Here is a 15,543-nt window from a genome sequence, read left to right on the forward strand (position 1 = left end):
ATTTTAAATAATAAAAATCCATTATATTTTATAGATAGAATAATTAATGCTTGGATTATATATTTCAGGGCGAGGCTTTCTTGATGATATCAAGCTAGACACTGCTCGACGTGGTGTATTTGGTGTCATGGCAAGTTGGATAGAGATGTGTACCTGTCCAGAAGGTTACGTAGGCCAGTACTGCGAGTCCTGTGCTCCAGGGTACAGACACAAGCCTGCTAGTGGAGGACCCTTTGCCTCCTGTATTCCTTGTGACTGTAACAATCATGCAGACATTTGTGATTCTGAGACTGGTAAGTACATTTAAAAATGCTAAAAATCTTCTTCTTCTTCTTCTTCTTCTTCTTCTTCTTCTTCTTCTTCTTCTTCTTTTTCTAACAAACCGGCCGTATCCCACCAAGGCAGGGTGGCCCAAAAAGAAAAATGAAAGTTTCTCTTTTTAAATTTAGTAATTTATACAGAAGGGGTTACTAGCCCTTTGCTCCTGGCATTTTAGTCACCTCTTACAACACGCATAGCTTACGGAGGAAGAATTCTGTTCCACTTCCCCGTGGAGGTAAGAGGAAATAAACAAGAACAAGAGCTAGTAAGAAAATAGAAGAAAACCCAGAGGGGTGTGTATATATATGCTTGTACATGTATGTGTAGTGTGACCTAAGTGTAAGTAGAAGTAGCAAGACATACCTGAAACCTTGCATGTTTATGAGACAGAAAAATGGACACCAGCAATCCTACCATCATGTAAAACAGTTACAGGCTTTCGTTTTACAATCACTTGGCAGGACGGTAATACCTCCCTGGGTGGTTGCTGTCTACCAACCTACTACCTAGGAAAAATCTTATTATCACTATTTAATCAAATAATAGAATGGGTGGGGCTTCAACCCATGGCAAGCAAGTCCTGAAACCTGTTCCATGATTTGTTTGCAATCGTGTTGTTACATTTATCACTATTTCTAATGACCTGTTGCTTCTATGTATATGTAAAGTCTCTTTCATATGGACTGTCAGTGAATAAATGGAAGGCTGGATGGCAGACTCGAACCATGGTCCGTGCTTGACTGGCTATTATTATAAAATGTAGCAGAGCACTGTGCTTGACTGGCATGTATAAAATGTAACAGAGTATCTTGCTTGATTGGCTTTTATAAAATGTAGCAGTTGCCACTTGAACTAAAAAATAGAACAGGCATATATAGGTAAGAAAGTTGAAGGAGAGAAGCAAGAATCCATAAAAAATATAATGGACAAAATAGAATGCAAGTAATAGCTTATAAAACATCAGTGTAAATTTTGATGAACTATAGTATACTGAGTGGCATTAGTGTGTAAATTCAGAAGTGAAAAATAAGTTAGCTAAGTTTTTGTTTTGCCCTTTTTTAGTGCTGATACAGTGACCTTGGATTATAGCAGTGGTTTTCAACCTCAGGTCACAATTAGGATTAGAGTCACAAGGATTTCTGAGCAGGACCATAAAAGATCTTTAATATATATATTTATGTAAGTTTACGTAATCAAATACATGTATTAATGTGCGGTATTTTCTCAAGCAGTAGGACCTTCGCTGAATAGATTGCTGTGTTCCTTGTACCAATGAATAGAAGAATATGCTGTTGTATGCAAGTAGATAGGATCAACTTGTAACAACATTTTGATCTGACTTGTAAATGGTCCAAGTCAGACCGAAATGTTATAAGTTCTGCTATGTGCAAGTTATTTGTGTAGTGTAGGATTTGCATGACCAGCACTTTCTGCAGTTGGCTCATGATTACCCAAGATGGTGTAAACCAGGGGTCCCCAACCTGTGGCCCAAGGGCTGCATGTGGCCCTTCTAGGTAATGGATGCAGCCTTCACATGAAATTATGAATTTGCTTTTATGTAGATTCCACACTGCACAGTGTCAGTAATTACAAAATACTTAAAGCCATATTTACACCAAAACCGTGTTGCTGCTAATAACAACCACCTTTCTTTCTGATCATTGCTGGTTTATTCTAGTAGCACATGCTACGGGCCTCGAGCTCTGTTTACTCTTTAATTAAATGTTTACCCTCAAAAGCAATCCAGTATTTTGAATATCAGTTTGGTGTTATGAATAAATGTTTCTCTAGCATTAATCAGTTGACTGAGCTATGCCTCACAACAGACCACTACTTTGTTACATTAATAACTCAGAAACATTAATAGAGTATTTTCCAATAAGACATGTTCTACTTTATTACATACATTTTGAGAGGGTATAATATTTAAATATTAAAAGAACTTTGAAATAACTATTTAAAAAGTTCATATTTATTTTGTATGGTATTCATTTTACTTCATCAAAAGGGCGAAATGGATGGATTTGTGCTTTTACCACTGCCAGGTCGTTGCATCTGTCAGCACAACACAGCTGGTGACCAGTGTGAGCGCTGTGCTAAAGGTTACTATGGCAATGCTCTGCGAGGCTCACAGAGTGATTGCCAGTCATGTCCTTGTCCTAGTGGTGGTGCATGTATCCAGCTTCCTGATGACACTGTTGTTTGCCTTGAATGTCCTACCGGATATGCAGGTAAGTTTTTACTGGTATTGTATATATTTAAATATTATATTGTTAGCAGATAGTTAATATAAATTAAATTAACTTCATTTGATGAAAGCCATTATTGTGATATTCATAATCTTGCCATTTAAGAAGAGTTTCATTAAATTTTTTTCACAAATCAAGATATTTATTACAAACCCCATTGTCCTCTCATTTTCTCAAACCTCGATAATAAATTAAATATATTCACGTCGGAATACTGATAATACATTTTATTAGTCATGGATACAGAAGACAGAACCTCTATATTTATTGTTTTTTTTTCTCTACTTCAACTCCAGCTCTTGGGCCTTCTTATCTGTCTTTCCCTCAGTGGATTGTCAGTTCCCATCTGTGTTGTTGTTTTGTTCTCACTCCTTCCATTCAGTTTATTTCCATCCCATCTTGCCACTTCCTTTGAATATTTTGTATGTTGTAATCATAGCACCTCTGTTTTTTAAGCCTCAAGTATTGTCAGGTTAATATTTTCAGGTCAGTTCCCAACTTGGGTCCTAAATTAATCTTGGAGATTTTCTCAATCTTTCTGTTATATATTAAAGATGTATAGATTTCATACTCTTGTTACATACAGATAGAGTTATCCTCTGTTGCAGTGGGAACATTACAGCTGCATAAACAGTTGCTACCACAGTGACTGACAATACATATTTCCATTATATGTTCCAGTAGTACAGTGAATTAGCAAAAGTAATTATCATTACAAGACAACTGTAATAATAGACTTAATTCCATTCTGAAATTCACCCTAGAATACTAATTTTTTTAAGTTTATCCAAAATAATTAATTCATAGCATGTGAACATACGATTTCCAGGGCCTCGCTGTGAACTGTGCACGGATAGTTTCTTCGGAGACCCTAAGGGTCGTCATGGACCTCCTCGTCCCTGTGAAGCATGTGACTGCAATGGTAACATTGATCCCAATGCTGTAGCAAACTGCAACCGCACAACTGGAGAATGTTTGAAATGCATCTACAATACTGGAGGCTTCTATTGTGACCAGTGCCTGCCAGGTGAGCGCTGAGGATGGTTTTATGAAAGTTAAGCCCTGGTATAGAGTGAAGCTTATCTTCTTGACAATTGGTACCTTAGGTAGTGTTTTGTAAGACAGTGTTCTGTAAGGCAATGCTCTGTAAAGCAGTGATCTATAAAGCAGTGATCTATAAAGCAGTGCTCTGTAAAGTAGTTCTTTGTAAGGCAGTGATATGTAAAGAAATATGCTGGCATGGGAGAGACTGAAGCTGTGAAGCTTAACCCTTAAACTGTCCAAACGTAGATCTACGTTCATGTGCATAGCACTCCAAACGTAGATCTACGTTTTTTTTACATTTGAAAGCATTCAAAAAAAAATAGATCTACGTTCGGAGAGCTACGCATGTGAATGTAGGTCTATGTTTGGACAGCTTAAGGGTTAAATTACCATATTTTATTATGGGACTCAGAGTTTAACTTAAAGATGCATAATAGAATCTCTACACATTTCCACAAATGAAATGTTAAGGAATCAATTTGTTCACTAACCTAGATTTTGGCGCCATGATGGCACTTATTCTCTTCTGCTACACATCTCGTGTATGGGCACCGAGTAAATAATTAACCTACAGAGGTTTGCATATCTGAGAAACAGCATGGAAAACAGGTAACACACATGATATACAAGATTTTTTATAACTTTTATGAGTAATTTTATGTACTCTAATTCCTTTTTATATTTTTAGGATTTTATGGTGATGCCTTGGCTTTACCAAAGGGTGATTGTCGTCCATGTCACTGTAACTCGTATGGCACTGTAGCTGAGCGTTATGGGCCACCTGTGTGTGATCAGGTTACCGGACAATGCCAGTGTAAGCCCCATGTGACGGGTCTCAAGTGTAATGACTGTGAGGCAGGGTTCTGGAATATTACAAGTGGAGTGGTAAGCTCACCAGCTTTCATTTATATGACATTTGTTTATTTCTTTAGTGAATTCAGACTATAAGCTCTTTTTACTAAATTTGTTGCTTGCAACTCATTAATTTGCTATATAACATATTTTTTACTTATTTTTAGTTTTCTTGCATGTCCATGTATGCACACCCATCTGAGTTTTCTTCTATATTCTTCATAAATCTGGTTCTTATTTCTTTTCATCTCCATGGGGAAGTGGAGAAGAATCCTTCCTTTGTAAGCCATGCATGTCATAAGAGGCAACTACAATGCCAGGAGCAAGGAGCTAGTAAACCCTTCTCCTGTATAAATTACTGAGTTAAAAAAAAGTCTCTTCTTTTTTTGGGGGTCACTGTGCCTCAGTGCGAGATGGCTGTTGTGTTAAAAATTAGTTTTCATCGTAGTTGATGGTATCTCAGTACAATCATTAATGCTGACATAAAGCAAGTGTTGAAAGTTTGAAACTTATCGCATGTACACCCTTAATATAAAATACCCCGTTTCTTCAGTAAAACTGGCACCTATTCGGCCCAAAATCAGTCCAAAATTTTCTTTTTAAGATGCACCAGCAGTTTGTTTAATAAAAATTAAACAACCCAATAACAGTATGAACTTTCTTTTTAGGAAAATTTACTATTGCTGAAAATTTGAAGGTGATCAAACAAGGCATTCACCATTTATCACACAGTATACAATGTTCCAAGTTTTTTAACATTTGAGTAAATTGGCAAATTTTCACTTATGTAACCTAAACTTTAAGGGTGCATTGTCATAAGATGCTTCAGCCATTAAAGATTCAAGCAGTTCAGTTGAGGCACACTAAAGTTATTTCAATAAAAACTACCACACCATTTTAAAAGAAAATTGGCAGTGACATTGTGAACCTCCTTTGAAGGAGGATACACCACTGTTGAAATTTTGAAGCCAATCAGTTTTCTCAAAGTTTTGCTCAGAAACCAAAATCAGGAATGGCTTCATAAAATGAGAAAAGGGCACCTTCCCTTTTCAGTAGTAATATTAGCCTTCCCTTTGTTATAGATTATCACCATTGAAATCCAAATGGACCAGGCATTCCATAGCAATAAGTAAAAACCTTTGAGGGTAAAAAATTCCAACAAGCACTGTAGGCAATGATAAGTAAGACACATGTGCAACAGTTACGTATCTTTATATCGAAACACTTCTCCTACACAGTAGGCTTCTTCAGTTAAATATAGAGTAGGCAGCAGAAGTAATAGAGATGTAATCAGTCCATCACCCTCTTAAGTCATAGTTTTGAGTTGGTCAGTCCCTCAGTGCCTGAAGAAGAGTTCAGCTCCATAGTCTGAAACAGTATGAAGCAGTATCAACAAAATGGGGACATACACTGTTAAGGTGGAGAAAATCTTGATGGCAGAAAAGGCAGGGGCCAGTAGTACAAGTAAGAGGGTTATCATTGACTCAGAGGCAGTGTAGCAAATCTGTTGCTGTTGCTTCACATTATTCCAGACTATGGAGCAGAACTCTTTTTCTAGGCTGAAGGACTGACCACCTCAAAACTGTCTTCAAGGGTGATGGGCTGATTATGTCTCTACTACTTCTGCTGCTTCTTCTTTATTCGACTGAAGAAGCCTACTGCTCAGGCAAAACATTTCAAAATGAAGATACCTAATTGTTGCACATGTGTCTTACTTATCAACTTGTTGGCATTGTATACCATTATTATGTTCAATCATTATAGGCTTCACCTGTCGGGGGATTCTAATAAAGATTTGACATGAACAACCAGAAGTCTTCTCATACACCTGCCACATTTCTTTTTCACACTCCCATGACAGGATGACAGTAACTCCCTGGGTAGTTACTGTCTACCACCGTACTGCCCTATTTTGCTCATGTTTAAATAACTGAATCAAATTCATTTGTACCATGTTAAAAGTTGGTCACTGGCTGAAGATGCATTTCTGTTTCAGGGTTGCGAACCATGTGGTTGTGACTCAACAGGGGCACTAAATGGCACTTGTGATTTACAGTCCGGTCAATGCTTTTGTCAAGTAGGTGTAACAGGGCGCAAGTGTGACATGTGTGAGCCCAATCACTACGGCTTTTCTCGTAATGGCTGCCAAGCCTGTGAGTGTGACCCCATTGGCTCAGTTTCTCTTCAGTGTGATGCTACTGGCCAGTGTCCGGTAGGTATATTAAAATTTTTTTGGCATTATAAGTCTCATTTTGAGATTTTATAGGATATTAGCTCACAGTTTGTTACATTATGTTATCATACTGTTTGATATATTATTATGGATTGTGAATATTTTCCTGTTATTGTTTGAAGAGAAGGGTACTATCAGTACTCGATTTTTCAACATACGCGAGGTTCTTGATCCCCTAACCCTCGTGAATGTTGAGGAAAACCTGTAATTGACACTTTTATTTTAAGTAAAAAGTGTTAATATAACAAAATGTTCAATCAGGATGTGACTAATTCAGCCAAATGATCAACATTTGATAGGATCTGATGGGAAGAACCATAAACATTTGTTAAGCTCTTGTGAAAAAATAAATGTTTAATAAGACTTGTTCTTATTTTGGTGTTATAATGTTAGTGAAAATGTTCATATTGGACAATAATTTGAAAAAAAAAAATATTATTAATGATTTTATTACATTCATGAGGTGCTGTTGGATCTAGAAGGTTCATACATCTGGGGAATTCAAGGTAATCAGGTTTGATCCTAATAACAGGAGGGTATACTTGATTCTTTGGATCAGGAGCCCTTACTAGCATCAGGGCAGCCTCTTTGTGCTCTTAAAATTGCATACCTGATAATGTAGGTAAAATAAATTTTTTAATTAAAGTTTATTTTATTTCCCATGAGCCATACAAAGAAGTTAAAGTTAGTATATATGATTTGATACAAAAGGAAGTCACTAATTATGAAATGCATTTAGGTATTTATGATGCACTATTTTTTAAAACAAAATTAGTTGTTAGCATTCCATGGGATTTATCATTTATTTCTCATATAATGAAACAGAGGTTCATGTTTAATTATTTATTTTAGTGCCGAGAAAATGTTGACGGTCGCAGATGTGACCGCTGTGAGGAGAACACCTACGACAAACAAGCAGGATGTGTAGGTAAGTGACTTGGAAATACAGTGGACCCCCGCATAGCGAACGCCTTGCATAGCGAACATTCCGCATAGCGAACGCTTTGATCGCTAAAATTTTGCCCCGCATAGTAGACAAAAACCCGCTCAGCGAACTTCGTCCGAGACGCGTCCAATGTGCGGCCTCGGCCAGCCTCACATGTGCCGCCTGTCCCATTGTTTACCAGCTAGCCTCCGCGGTAACATTCAAGCATACACTCGGAATATTTCGTATTATTACAGTGTTTTCGGTTCTGTTTGTTGAAAATAAGTGACCATGGGCCCCAAGAAAGCTTCTAGTGCCAACCCTGTGGTAAAAAGGGTGAGAATTAGTATGGAAATTAAGAAAGATTTTGAAGGGTTTGGGGCTAACCCTGAGAAGCCTATGCCAGTTGTGGAATCCATTGTGCCTACTTCAAAAATTAAGGAAATGTGTGCACAGTGGGTTGAACTGCAAACCTTTATGGATGAAAATCACCCTGACACAGCTGTTGCAAGGCGTGCTGGTGACTATTTCAATGACAATGTTATGGCCCATTTTAGACAAATCGTAAAGGAACGGGAGGTACAGAGCTCTATGGACAGAAAGAAGTCCAGTGACTCTCAAGCTGGTCCTAGTGGCATTAAAAGAAGAAGGGAAGTAACCCCGGAAAAGGACTTGCCTCCTCAAGTGTTAATGGAAGGGGATTCCCCTTCTAAACACTAACACTCTCTCTCCCCTCCTCCCATCCCATCAATCATCACCAGATCTTCAATAAAAGTAAGTGTCATGTAATTGTGCATGCCTTTTTCAGTTTGTGTGTACTAAAATTAACATTTTTTTGTGGTAAAAAAATTTTTTTTTCATACTTTTGGGTGTCTTGCACGGATTAATTTTATTTCCATTATTTCTTATGGGGAAAATTAATTCGCATAGCGAACATTTCGCATAACGACCAGCCCTCTTGCACGGATTAAGTTCGCTATGCGGGGGTCCACTGTACTTTGTTGTACACACCATAGCTCGGCTCAACAGGAACTGACATTAAGAACCCGTAAGCTCTCTCTTAAAGACAGATTGTTATCTGATGGTAATTTTTTTTTATATTAATTAAGGGTGTTGAGAAACCTTAAACACCTCTCTGTTTAGTAAGCTTTCTCTTGTGTAGTTATTGTACCCCTGCTTTTATATGTACAGTAGGGCCCCACTTTATGGCATTTTGCCTTATGGTGTTCCGCTAATACAGCGATTTCAAATTATGACCAAAACTCGCTATACGGCAACCTGTCTTTTTAATATGGCGGCGCCACCCAGTTTGTTTACTTTCTCCATGAGCACCTCTCTCTATTATGTCTGGAAACTTTCCAAAATTTCAAGTTTTTTAAAGTTATAGCATATTTTATATGTTCTTCTTCTTTCAACACACCGGCCGTATCCCACCGAGGCGGGGTGGCCCAGAAGGAAAAACGAAAGTTTCTCCTTTTACATTTAGTAATATATACAGGAGAAGGGGTTACTAGCTCCTTGCTCCCGGCATTTTCGTCGTCTCTTACAACACACATGGCTTATGGAGGAAGAATTCTGTTCCACTTCCCCATGGAGATAAGAGGAAATAAACAAGAACAAGAACAAGGTATGATGTAGCACGTAATGAAAGTAGTTTGTTAGATTATGTATTGGTGGATAAAAGGTTGATGGGTAGGCTCCAGGATGTACATGTTTATAGAGGGGCAACTGATATATCGGATCATTATTTAGTTGTAGCTACAGTTAGAGTAAGAGGTAGATGGGAAAAGAGGAAGGTGGCAACAACAAGTAAGAGAGAGGTGAAAGTGTATAAACTAAGGGAGGAGGAAGTTCGGGCGAGATATAAGCGACTATTGGCAGAAAGGTGGGCTAGTGCAAAGATGAGTAGTGGGGGGGTTGAAGAGGGTTGGAATAGTTTTAAAAATGGAGTATTAGAATGTGGGGCAGAAGTTTGTGGTTATAGGAGGGTGGGGGCAGGAAAAAGAGGAGTGATTGGTGGAATGATGAAGTAAAGGGTGTGATAAAAGAGAAAAAGGTAGCTTATGAGAGGTTTTTACAAAGCAGAAGTGTTATAAGAAGAGCAGAGTATATGGAGAGTAAAAGAAAGGTGAAGAGAGTGGTGAGAGAATGCAAAAGGAGAGTAGATGATAGAGTGGGAGAGGGACTGTCAAGAAATTTTAATGAAAATAAGAAAAAATTTTGGAGTGAGTTAAACAAGTTAAGAAAGCCTAGGGAAAGTATGGATTTGTCAGTTAAAAACAGAGTAGGGGAGTTAGTAGATGGGGAGAGGGAGGTATTAGGTAGATGGCGAGAATATTTTGAGGAACTTTTAAATGTTGAGGAAGAAAGGGAGGCGGTAATTTCATGCACTGGCCAGGGAGGTATACCATCTTTTAGGAGTGAAGAAGAGCAGAATGTAAGTGTGGTGGAGGTACGTGAGGCATTACGTAGAATGAAAGGGGGTAAAGCAGCTGGAACTGATGGGATCATGACAGAAATGTTAAAAGCAGGGGGGGATATAGTGTTGGATTGGTTGGTACTTTTGTTTAATAAATGTATGAAAGAGGGGAAGGTACCTAGGGATTGGCAGAGAGCATGTATAGTCCCTTTATATAAAGGGAAAGGGAACAAAAGAGATTGTAAAAATTATAGAGGAATAAGTTTACTGAGTATACCAGGAAAAGTATACGGTAGGGTTATAATTGAAAGAATTAGAGGTAAGACGGAATGTAGGATTGAGGATGAGCAGGGAGGCTTTAGAGTGGGTAGGGGATGTGTAGATCAAGTGTTCACATTGAAGCATATATGTGAACAGTATTTAGATAAAGGTAGGGAAGTTTTTATTGCATTTATGGATTTAGAAAAGGCATATGATAGAGTGGATAGAGGAGCAATGTGGCAGATGTTGCAAGTATATGGAATAGGTGGTAAGTTACTATATGCTGTAAAGAGCTTTTATGAGGATAGTGAGGCTCAGGTTAGGGCGTGTAGAAGAGAGGGAGATTACTTCCCGGTAAAAGTAGGTCTTAGACAGGGATGTGTAATGTCACCATGGTTGTTTAATATATTTATAGATGGGGTTGTAAAAGAAGTAAATGCTAGGGTGTTCGGGAGAGGGGTGGGATTAAATTATGGGGAATCAAATTCAAAATGGGAATTGACACAGTTACTTTTTGCGCAAAGTAACATTTATGAAGGGATTCAGGGAAACCGGCAGGCCGGACTTGAGTCCTGGAGATGGGAAGTACAGTGCCTGCACTCTGAAGGAGGGGTGTTAATGTTGCAGTTTAAAAACTGTAGTGTAAAGCACCCTTCTGGCAAGACAGTGATGGAGTGAATGATGGTGAAAGTTGTTCTTTTTCGGGCAACCCTGCCTTGGTGGGAATCGGCCAGTGTGATAATAAAATAATAATAATAAAAATACTTTTTGCTGATGATACTGTGATTATGGGAGATTCTAAAGAAAAATTGCAAAGGTTAGTGGATGAGTTTGAGAATGTGTGTAAAGGTAGAAAGTTGAAAGTGAACATAGAAAAGAGTAAGGTGATGAGGGTGTCAAATGATTTAGATAAAGAAAAATTGGATATCAAATTGGGGAGGAGGAGTATGGAAGAAGTGAATGTTTTCAGATACTTGGGAGTTGACGTGTCGGCGGATGGATTTATGAAGGATGAGGTTAATCATAGAATTCATGAGGGAAAAAAGGTGAGTGGTGCATTGAGGTATATGTGGAGTCAAAAAACGTTATCTATGGAGGCAAAGAAGGGAATGTATGAAAGTATAGTAGTACCAACACTCTTATATGGATGTGAAGCTTGGGTTGTAAATGCAGCAGCGAGGAGACGGTTGGAGGCAGTGGAGATGTCCTGTCTAAGGGCAATGTGTGGTGTAAATATTATGCAGAAAATTCGGAGTGTGGAAATTAGGAGAAGGTGTGGAGTAATAAAAGTATTAGTCAGAGGGCAGAAGAGGGGTTGTTGAGGTGGTTTGGTCATTTAGAGAGAATGGATGAAAGTAGAATGACATGGAAAGCATATAAATCTATAGGGGAAGGAAGGAGGGGTAGGGTTCGTCCTCGAAAGGGTTGGAAAGAGGGGGTAAAGGAGGTTTTGTGGGGGAGGGGCTTGGACTTCCAGCAAGCGTGCACGAGCGTGTTAGATAGGAGTGAATGGAGACGAATGATACTTGGGACCTGACGATCTGTTGGAATGTGAGCAGGGTAATATTTAGTGAAGGGATTCAGGGAAACCGGTTATTTTCATATAGTCGGACTTGAGTCCTGGAAATGGGAAGTACAATGCCTGCACTTTAAAGGAGGGGTTTGGGATATTGGCAGTTTGGAGGGATATGTTGTGTATCTTTATACGTATATGCTTCTAAACTGTTGTATTCTGAGCACCTCTGCAAAAGCAGTGATAATGTGTGAGTGTGGTGAAAGTGTTGAATGATGAAGAAAGTATTTTGGAGATATTCTTTCTTTTTTGGGTCACCCTGCCTCGGTGGGAGACGGCCAACTTGTTGAAAAAAAAAAAAAGAACTAGAAAGAAAATAGAAGAAAACCCAGAGGGGTATGTATATATATGCTTGTATACATGTATGTGTAGTGTGACCTAAGTGTAAGTAGAAGTAGCAAGACGTACCTGAAATCTTGCATGTTTATGAGACAGAAAAAAGACACCAGCAATCCTACCATCATGTAAAACAAATACAGGCTTGCGTTTTACACTCACTTGGCAGGATGGTAGTACGTCCCTGGGTGGTTGCTGTCTACCAACCTAATACCTAGGTATTTTATATGTGTTATGATAATAATACTTGTGTACCTGTACCTAAATATACTTACACACTGTGCTGGCTTACAGGTACACATTAAAATCACTAAGAGTGTCCCTCTAGTCTTAATGCCATAGTAGTAATACTAATACAGCCTCTCCTTACTTAGCGATGTACTCATTTACCGACGCCTTGGACTTACGACGGGCTCTCTGACCAGTATTTATACTGAAATAATGTACAGTGGTCCCCCGCTTTTTGTAGTTCCCGGCAATCGTAAAATTTGCCAATCATAGGGATATTTTCGTATAAACATGGACTCGCTTTTCATAGGTTGACTCGTGAGTCGTAGTTCGTCCGGGACGTGTACGCACGGCGTGGGCCAGGGCGGCAGCCAGTCTGGCATTGTTTACCAGTGAGCGAAGGTCCCCTCGCGTGCTCCAGCGAAATATTTCATAATATTCCATTTATTTTAGTGCTTGCAAGTACTAAATAAGCTACCATGGCTCCAAAGAAAGCTCCTAGTGCCAAGCCTGTGGTAAAGAAGGTGAGAAATACAATTGAATTTAAGAAAACCATCATTGAACAATATGAAAGTGGTACAAGTGTGGCCAAACTGTCCAGGATGTATAAGAAACCCTACACAACCTTATGTTCCATAGTGGCCAAGAAAAATGAAATAAAGGATGCTGTTGTTGCAAAGGGAGTAACTATGCTGACAAAAATGAGATCACCAGTACTGGAAGAGGTTGAGAAGTTATTATTGGTGTGGATAAATGAGAAACAATTAGCAGGAGATACTCTTATGACTTCGTTTATTTGTGAAAAGGCTAGACAGTTGCATGAAGATTTGGTAAAGAAATTGCCTGCAAATAGTGGTGAAGTGAGTGAATTTAAGGCCAGCAAAGGCTGGTTTGAGAGATTTAAGAACCGTACTGGCATACACAGTGTGGTAAGGCATGGTGAGGCTGCCAGTTCAGACCACAAGGCGGCTGAAAAATATGTGCATGAATTCCAGGAGTACATAAACAGTGAAGGACTGAAACCTGAACAAGTTTTCAGTTGTGATGAAACAGGCCTCTTTTGGAAGAAAATGCCAAAGAGGACCTTCATTACACAAGAGGAAAAGGTAATGCCAGGACATAAGCCTATGAAAGACAGGCTGACGCTATTGTTCTGCGCTAATGCTAGTGGGGATTTCAAAGTGAAGCCATTACTAGTGTACCATTCTGAAAATCCCAGAGTGTTCAGGAAAAACAATGTTATGAAGAGTAAATTGTGTGTGTTTTGGAAATCTAATAGTAAGGCATGGGTCACGAGGGAAATTTTCGTCGAGTGGTTCAATGAAGTGTTTGGCCCTAGTGTGAAGGAGTATCTCCTGGAAAAGAAATTGGATCTCAAGTGCGTGCTAGTAATGGACAATGCACCTGCTCATCCTCCAAACTTGAATGACCTAATTTTCGAGGAGTTTGGGTTCATCACAGTAAAGTTCTTGCCCCTGAATACCACTCCTCTCCTCCAACCCTTGGACCAGCAGGTTATTGCAAACTTTAAAAAACTCTACACAAAAGCAATGTTTCACAGGTGCTTGACTGTGACCACAGACACTCACTTGACCCTAAGGGAATTTTGGAGAGAACACTTCAGCATCCTCCACTGCATAACCCTTATAGGTATGGCTTGGGAGGGAGTGACTACCAGGACTTTGAACTCTCCATACCCCGGCCAGGATTGAACCCGCTGTCAGAGAGTCTCAAAACTCTCTGACCGCGGGTTCAATCCCGGCCGGGGTATGGTTTGTTTGCAATCGTGTCATTACGATTTCGTGAGTCACTTTGAACTCTGCCTGGAGAAAATTGTGGCCAGATTGTGTCGACAAGAGGGCTTTTGAAGGATTTGGGACTGACCCTAATGAGCCTATGTCTGTTGTAAAATCAATTGTGGCACTGGGGAGTTCCATGGGGTTGGATGTGAGTTTGGAGGATGTGGAAGAATTGGTGGAAGACCACAATGAAGAGCTCACCACTGAGGAGCTGCAAGAGCTTCAGCAGGAAGAGCAACACATCGCAGCTCAGAATCTTGCTGCAGAGGAGGAGGAAGAGAGATAGAAGAAGGTGCCTTCTTCAGAAATTAAAGAGATTTTTACTATGTGGGGTAAGATGGAAAGCTTTATGGAGAAACATCACCCTAACAAGGTTGTTGCAAGCCAGGTTGGCAACATGTACAGTGACAAAGTCTTGGGCCATTTTAGGGAAGTGTTAAAGAGACGCCAGAAACCGAGCTCTCTCCACAGTTATTTTGTGAGACAGGACTCCAGTGACTCAAGGTGGTCCTAGTGGCATTAAGAAACAGAGAAGAGAAGCAACCCCAGAAAAGCAAATGGTACCTGAGGTGTTGATGGAAGGGGATTCCCCTTCCAAACTATAAACAATCCACTCTCCTCCTCCAGTCTCCCATACACTAAGAAGAATCTCCAATAAAGGTAAGTGTTATGCTGTTAATGTTTCATTCATCATTTCCCATTGTATTGTTTATGTACTACATGTATATTTCATGTTAAAAACTTTTTTGTTTTAATACTTCTGGGTGTCAGGAACGGATTAATTGTATTTACATTATTTCTTATGGGGAAAATTGATTCGTAAATCGTAAATTTCGTTTATAGTAACGGCTCCAGGAACGGATTAATTACGAAAAACGAGGGACCACTGTATTTTAGAGCCGATTTCCTCAATTCTGCTTATTACCATATACGTACAGTACACTGCTGTATAAATATTTAAAAATATACCAGAAATGTTATAAATGGTGTAAAGGTGACATTAAAACAATATCAAAGATGGTTGACACAGATCCACTACCATTATAGTATGCTCCTCGTTTAGAGATGAATTCATTTACCGATGGGGTCTTAGATCCCTGTCTCCGTTGTTAAGTGAGGAGAGTATGTAGTACATAATAATAATCACTCTTGGGCACATTAAATGTCTTATTTTACGTCAATATAGACATTTTCATTAATCGATCTATGATATTTTCTTAAAAATTATATAAGAAACATGTTACATAGCATATAAACATGCTATATTTATATGCCGGGTTGAGGGAAAAATTACGTTTTCTCT

The 15,543-nt window shown here is 39.0% G+C and overlaps 1 protein-coding gene across 4 annotated transcripts in view; it reads left to right on the plus strand.

The window, feature by feature from the left end:
* Window positions 1-15,543, plus strand: part of LanB2 (laminin subunit gamma-1) — a 168,866-nt gene that overhangs the window by 121,899 nt on the left and 31,424 nt on the right. For all 4 annotated transcript variants that reach the window (XM_070099616.1, XM_070099617.1, XM_070099619.1 and 1 more), the window contains 6 exons: window positions 69-293; window positions 2,367-2,552; window positions 3,400-3,597; window positions 4,303-4,499; window positions 6,463-6,678; window positions 7,552-7,627. In XM_070099616.1, coding sequence (XP_069955717.1) covers window positions 69-293; window positions 2,367-2,552; window positions 3,400-3,597; window positions 4,303-4,499; window positions 6,463-6,678; window positions 7,552-7,627 — 1,098 coding nt within the window. The remainder of the gene's footprint in view (window positions 1-68; window positions 294-2,366; window positions 2,553-3,399; window positions 3,598-4,302; window positions 4,500-6,462; window positions 6,679-7,551; window positions 7,628-15,543) is intronic.

Source organism: Cherax quadricarinatus, chromosome 68 (assembly GCF_038502225.1).
Source record: "Cherax quadricarinatus isolate ZL_2023a chromosome 68, ASM3850222v1, whole genome shotgun sequence".
NCBI classification, from domain to species: domain Eukaryota; kingdom Metazoa; phylum Arthropoda; class Malacostraca; order Decapoda; family Parastacidae; genus Cherax; species Cherax quadricarinatus.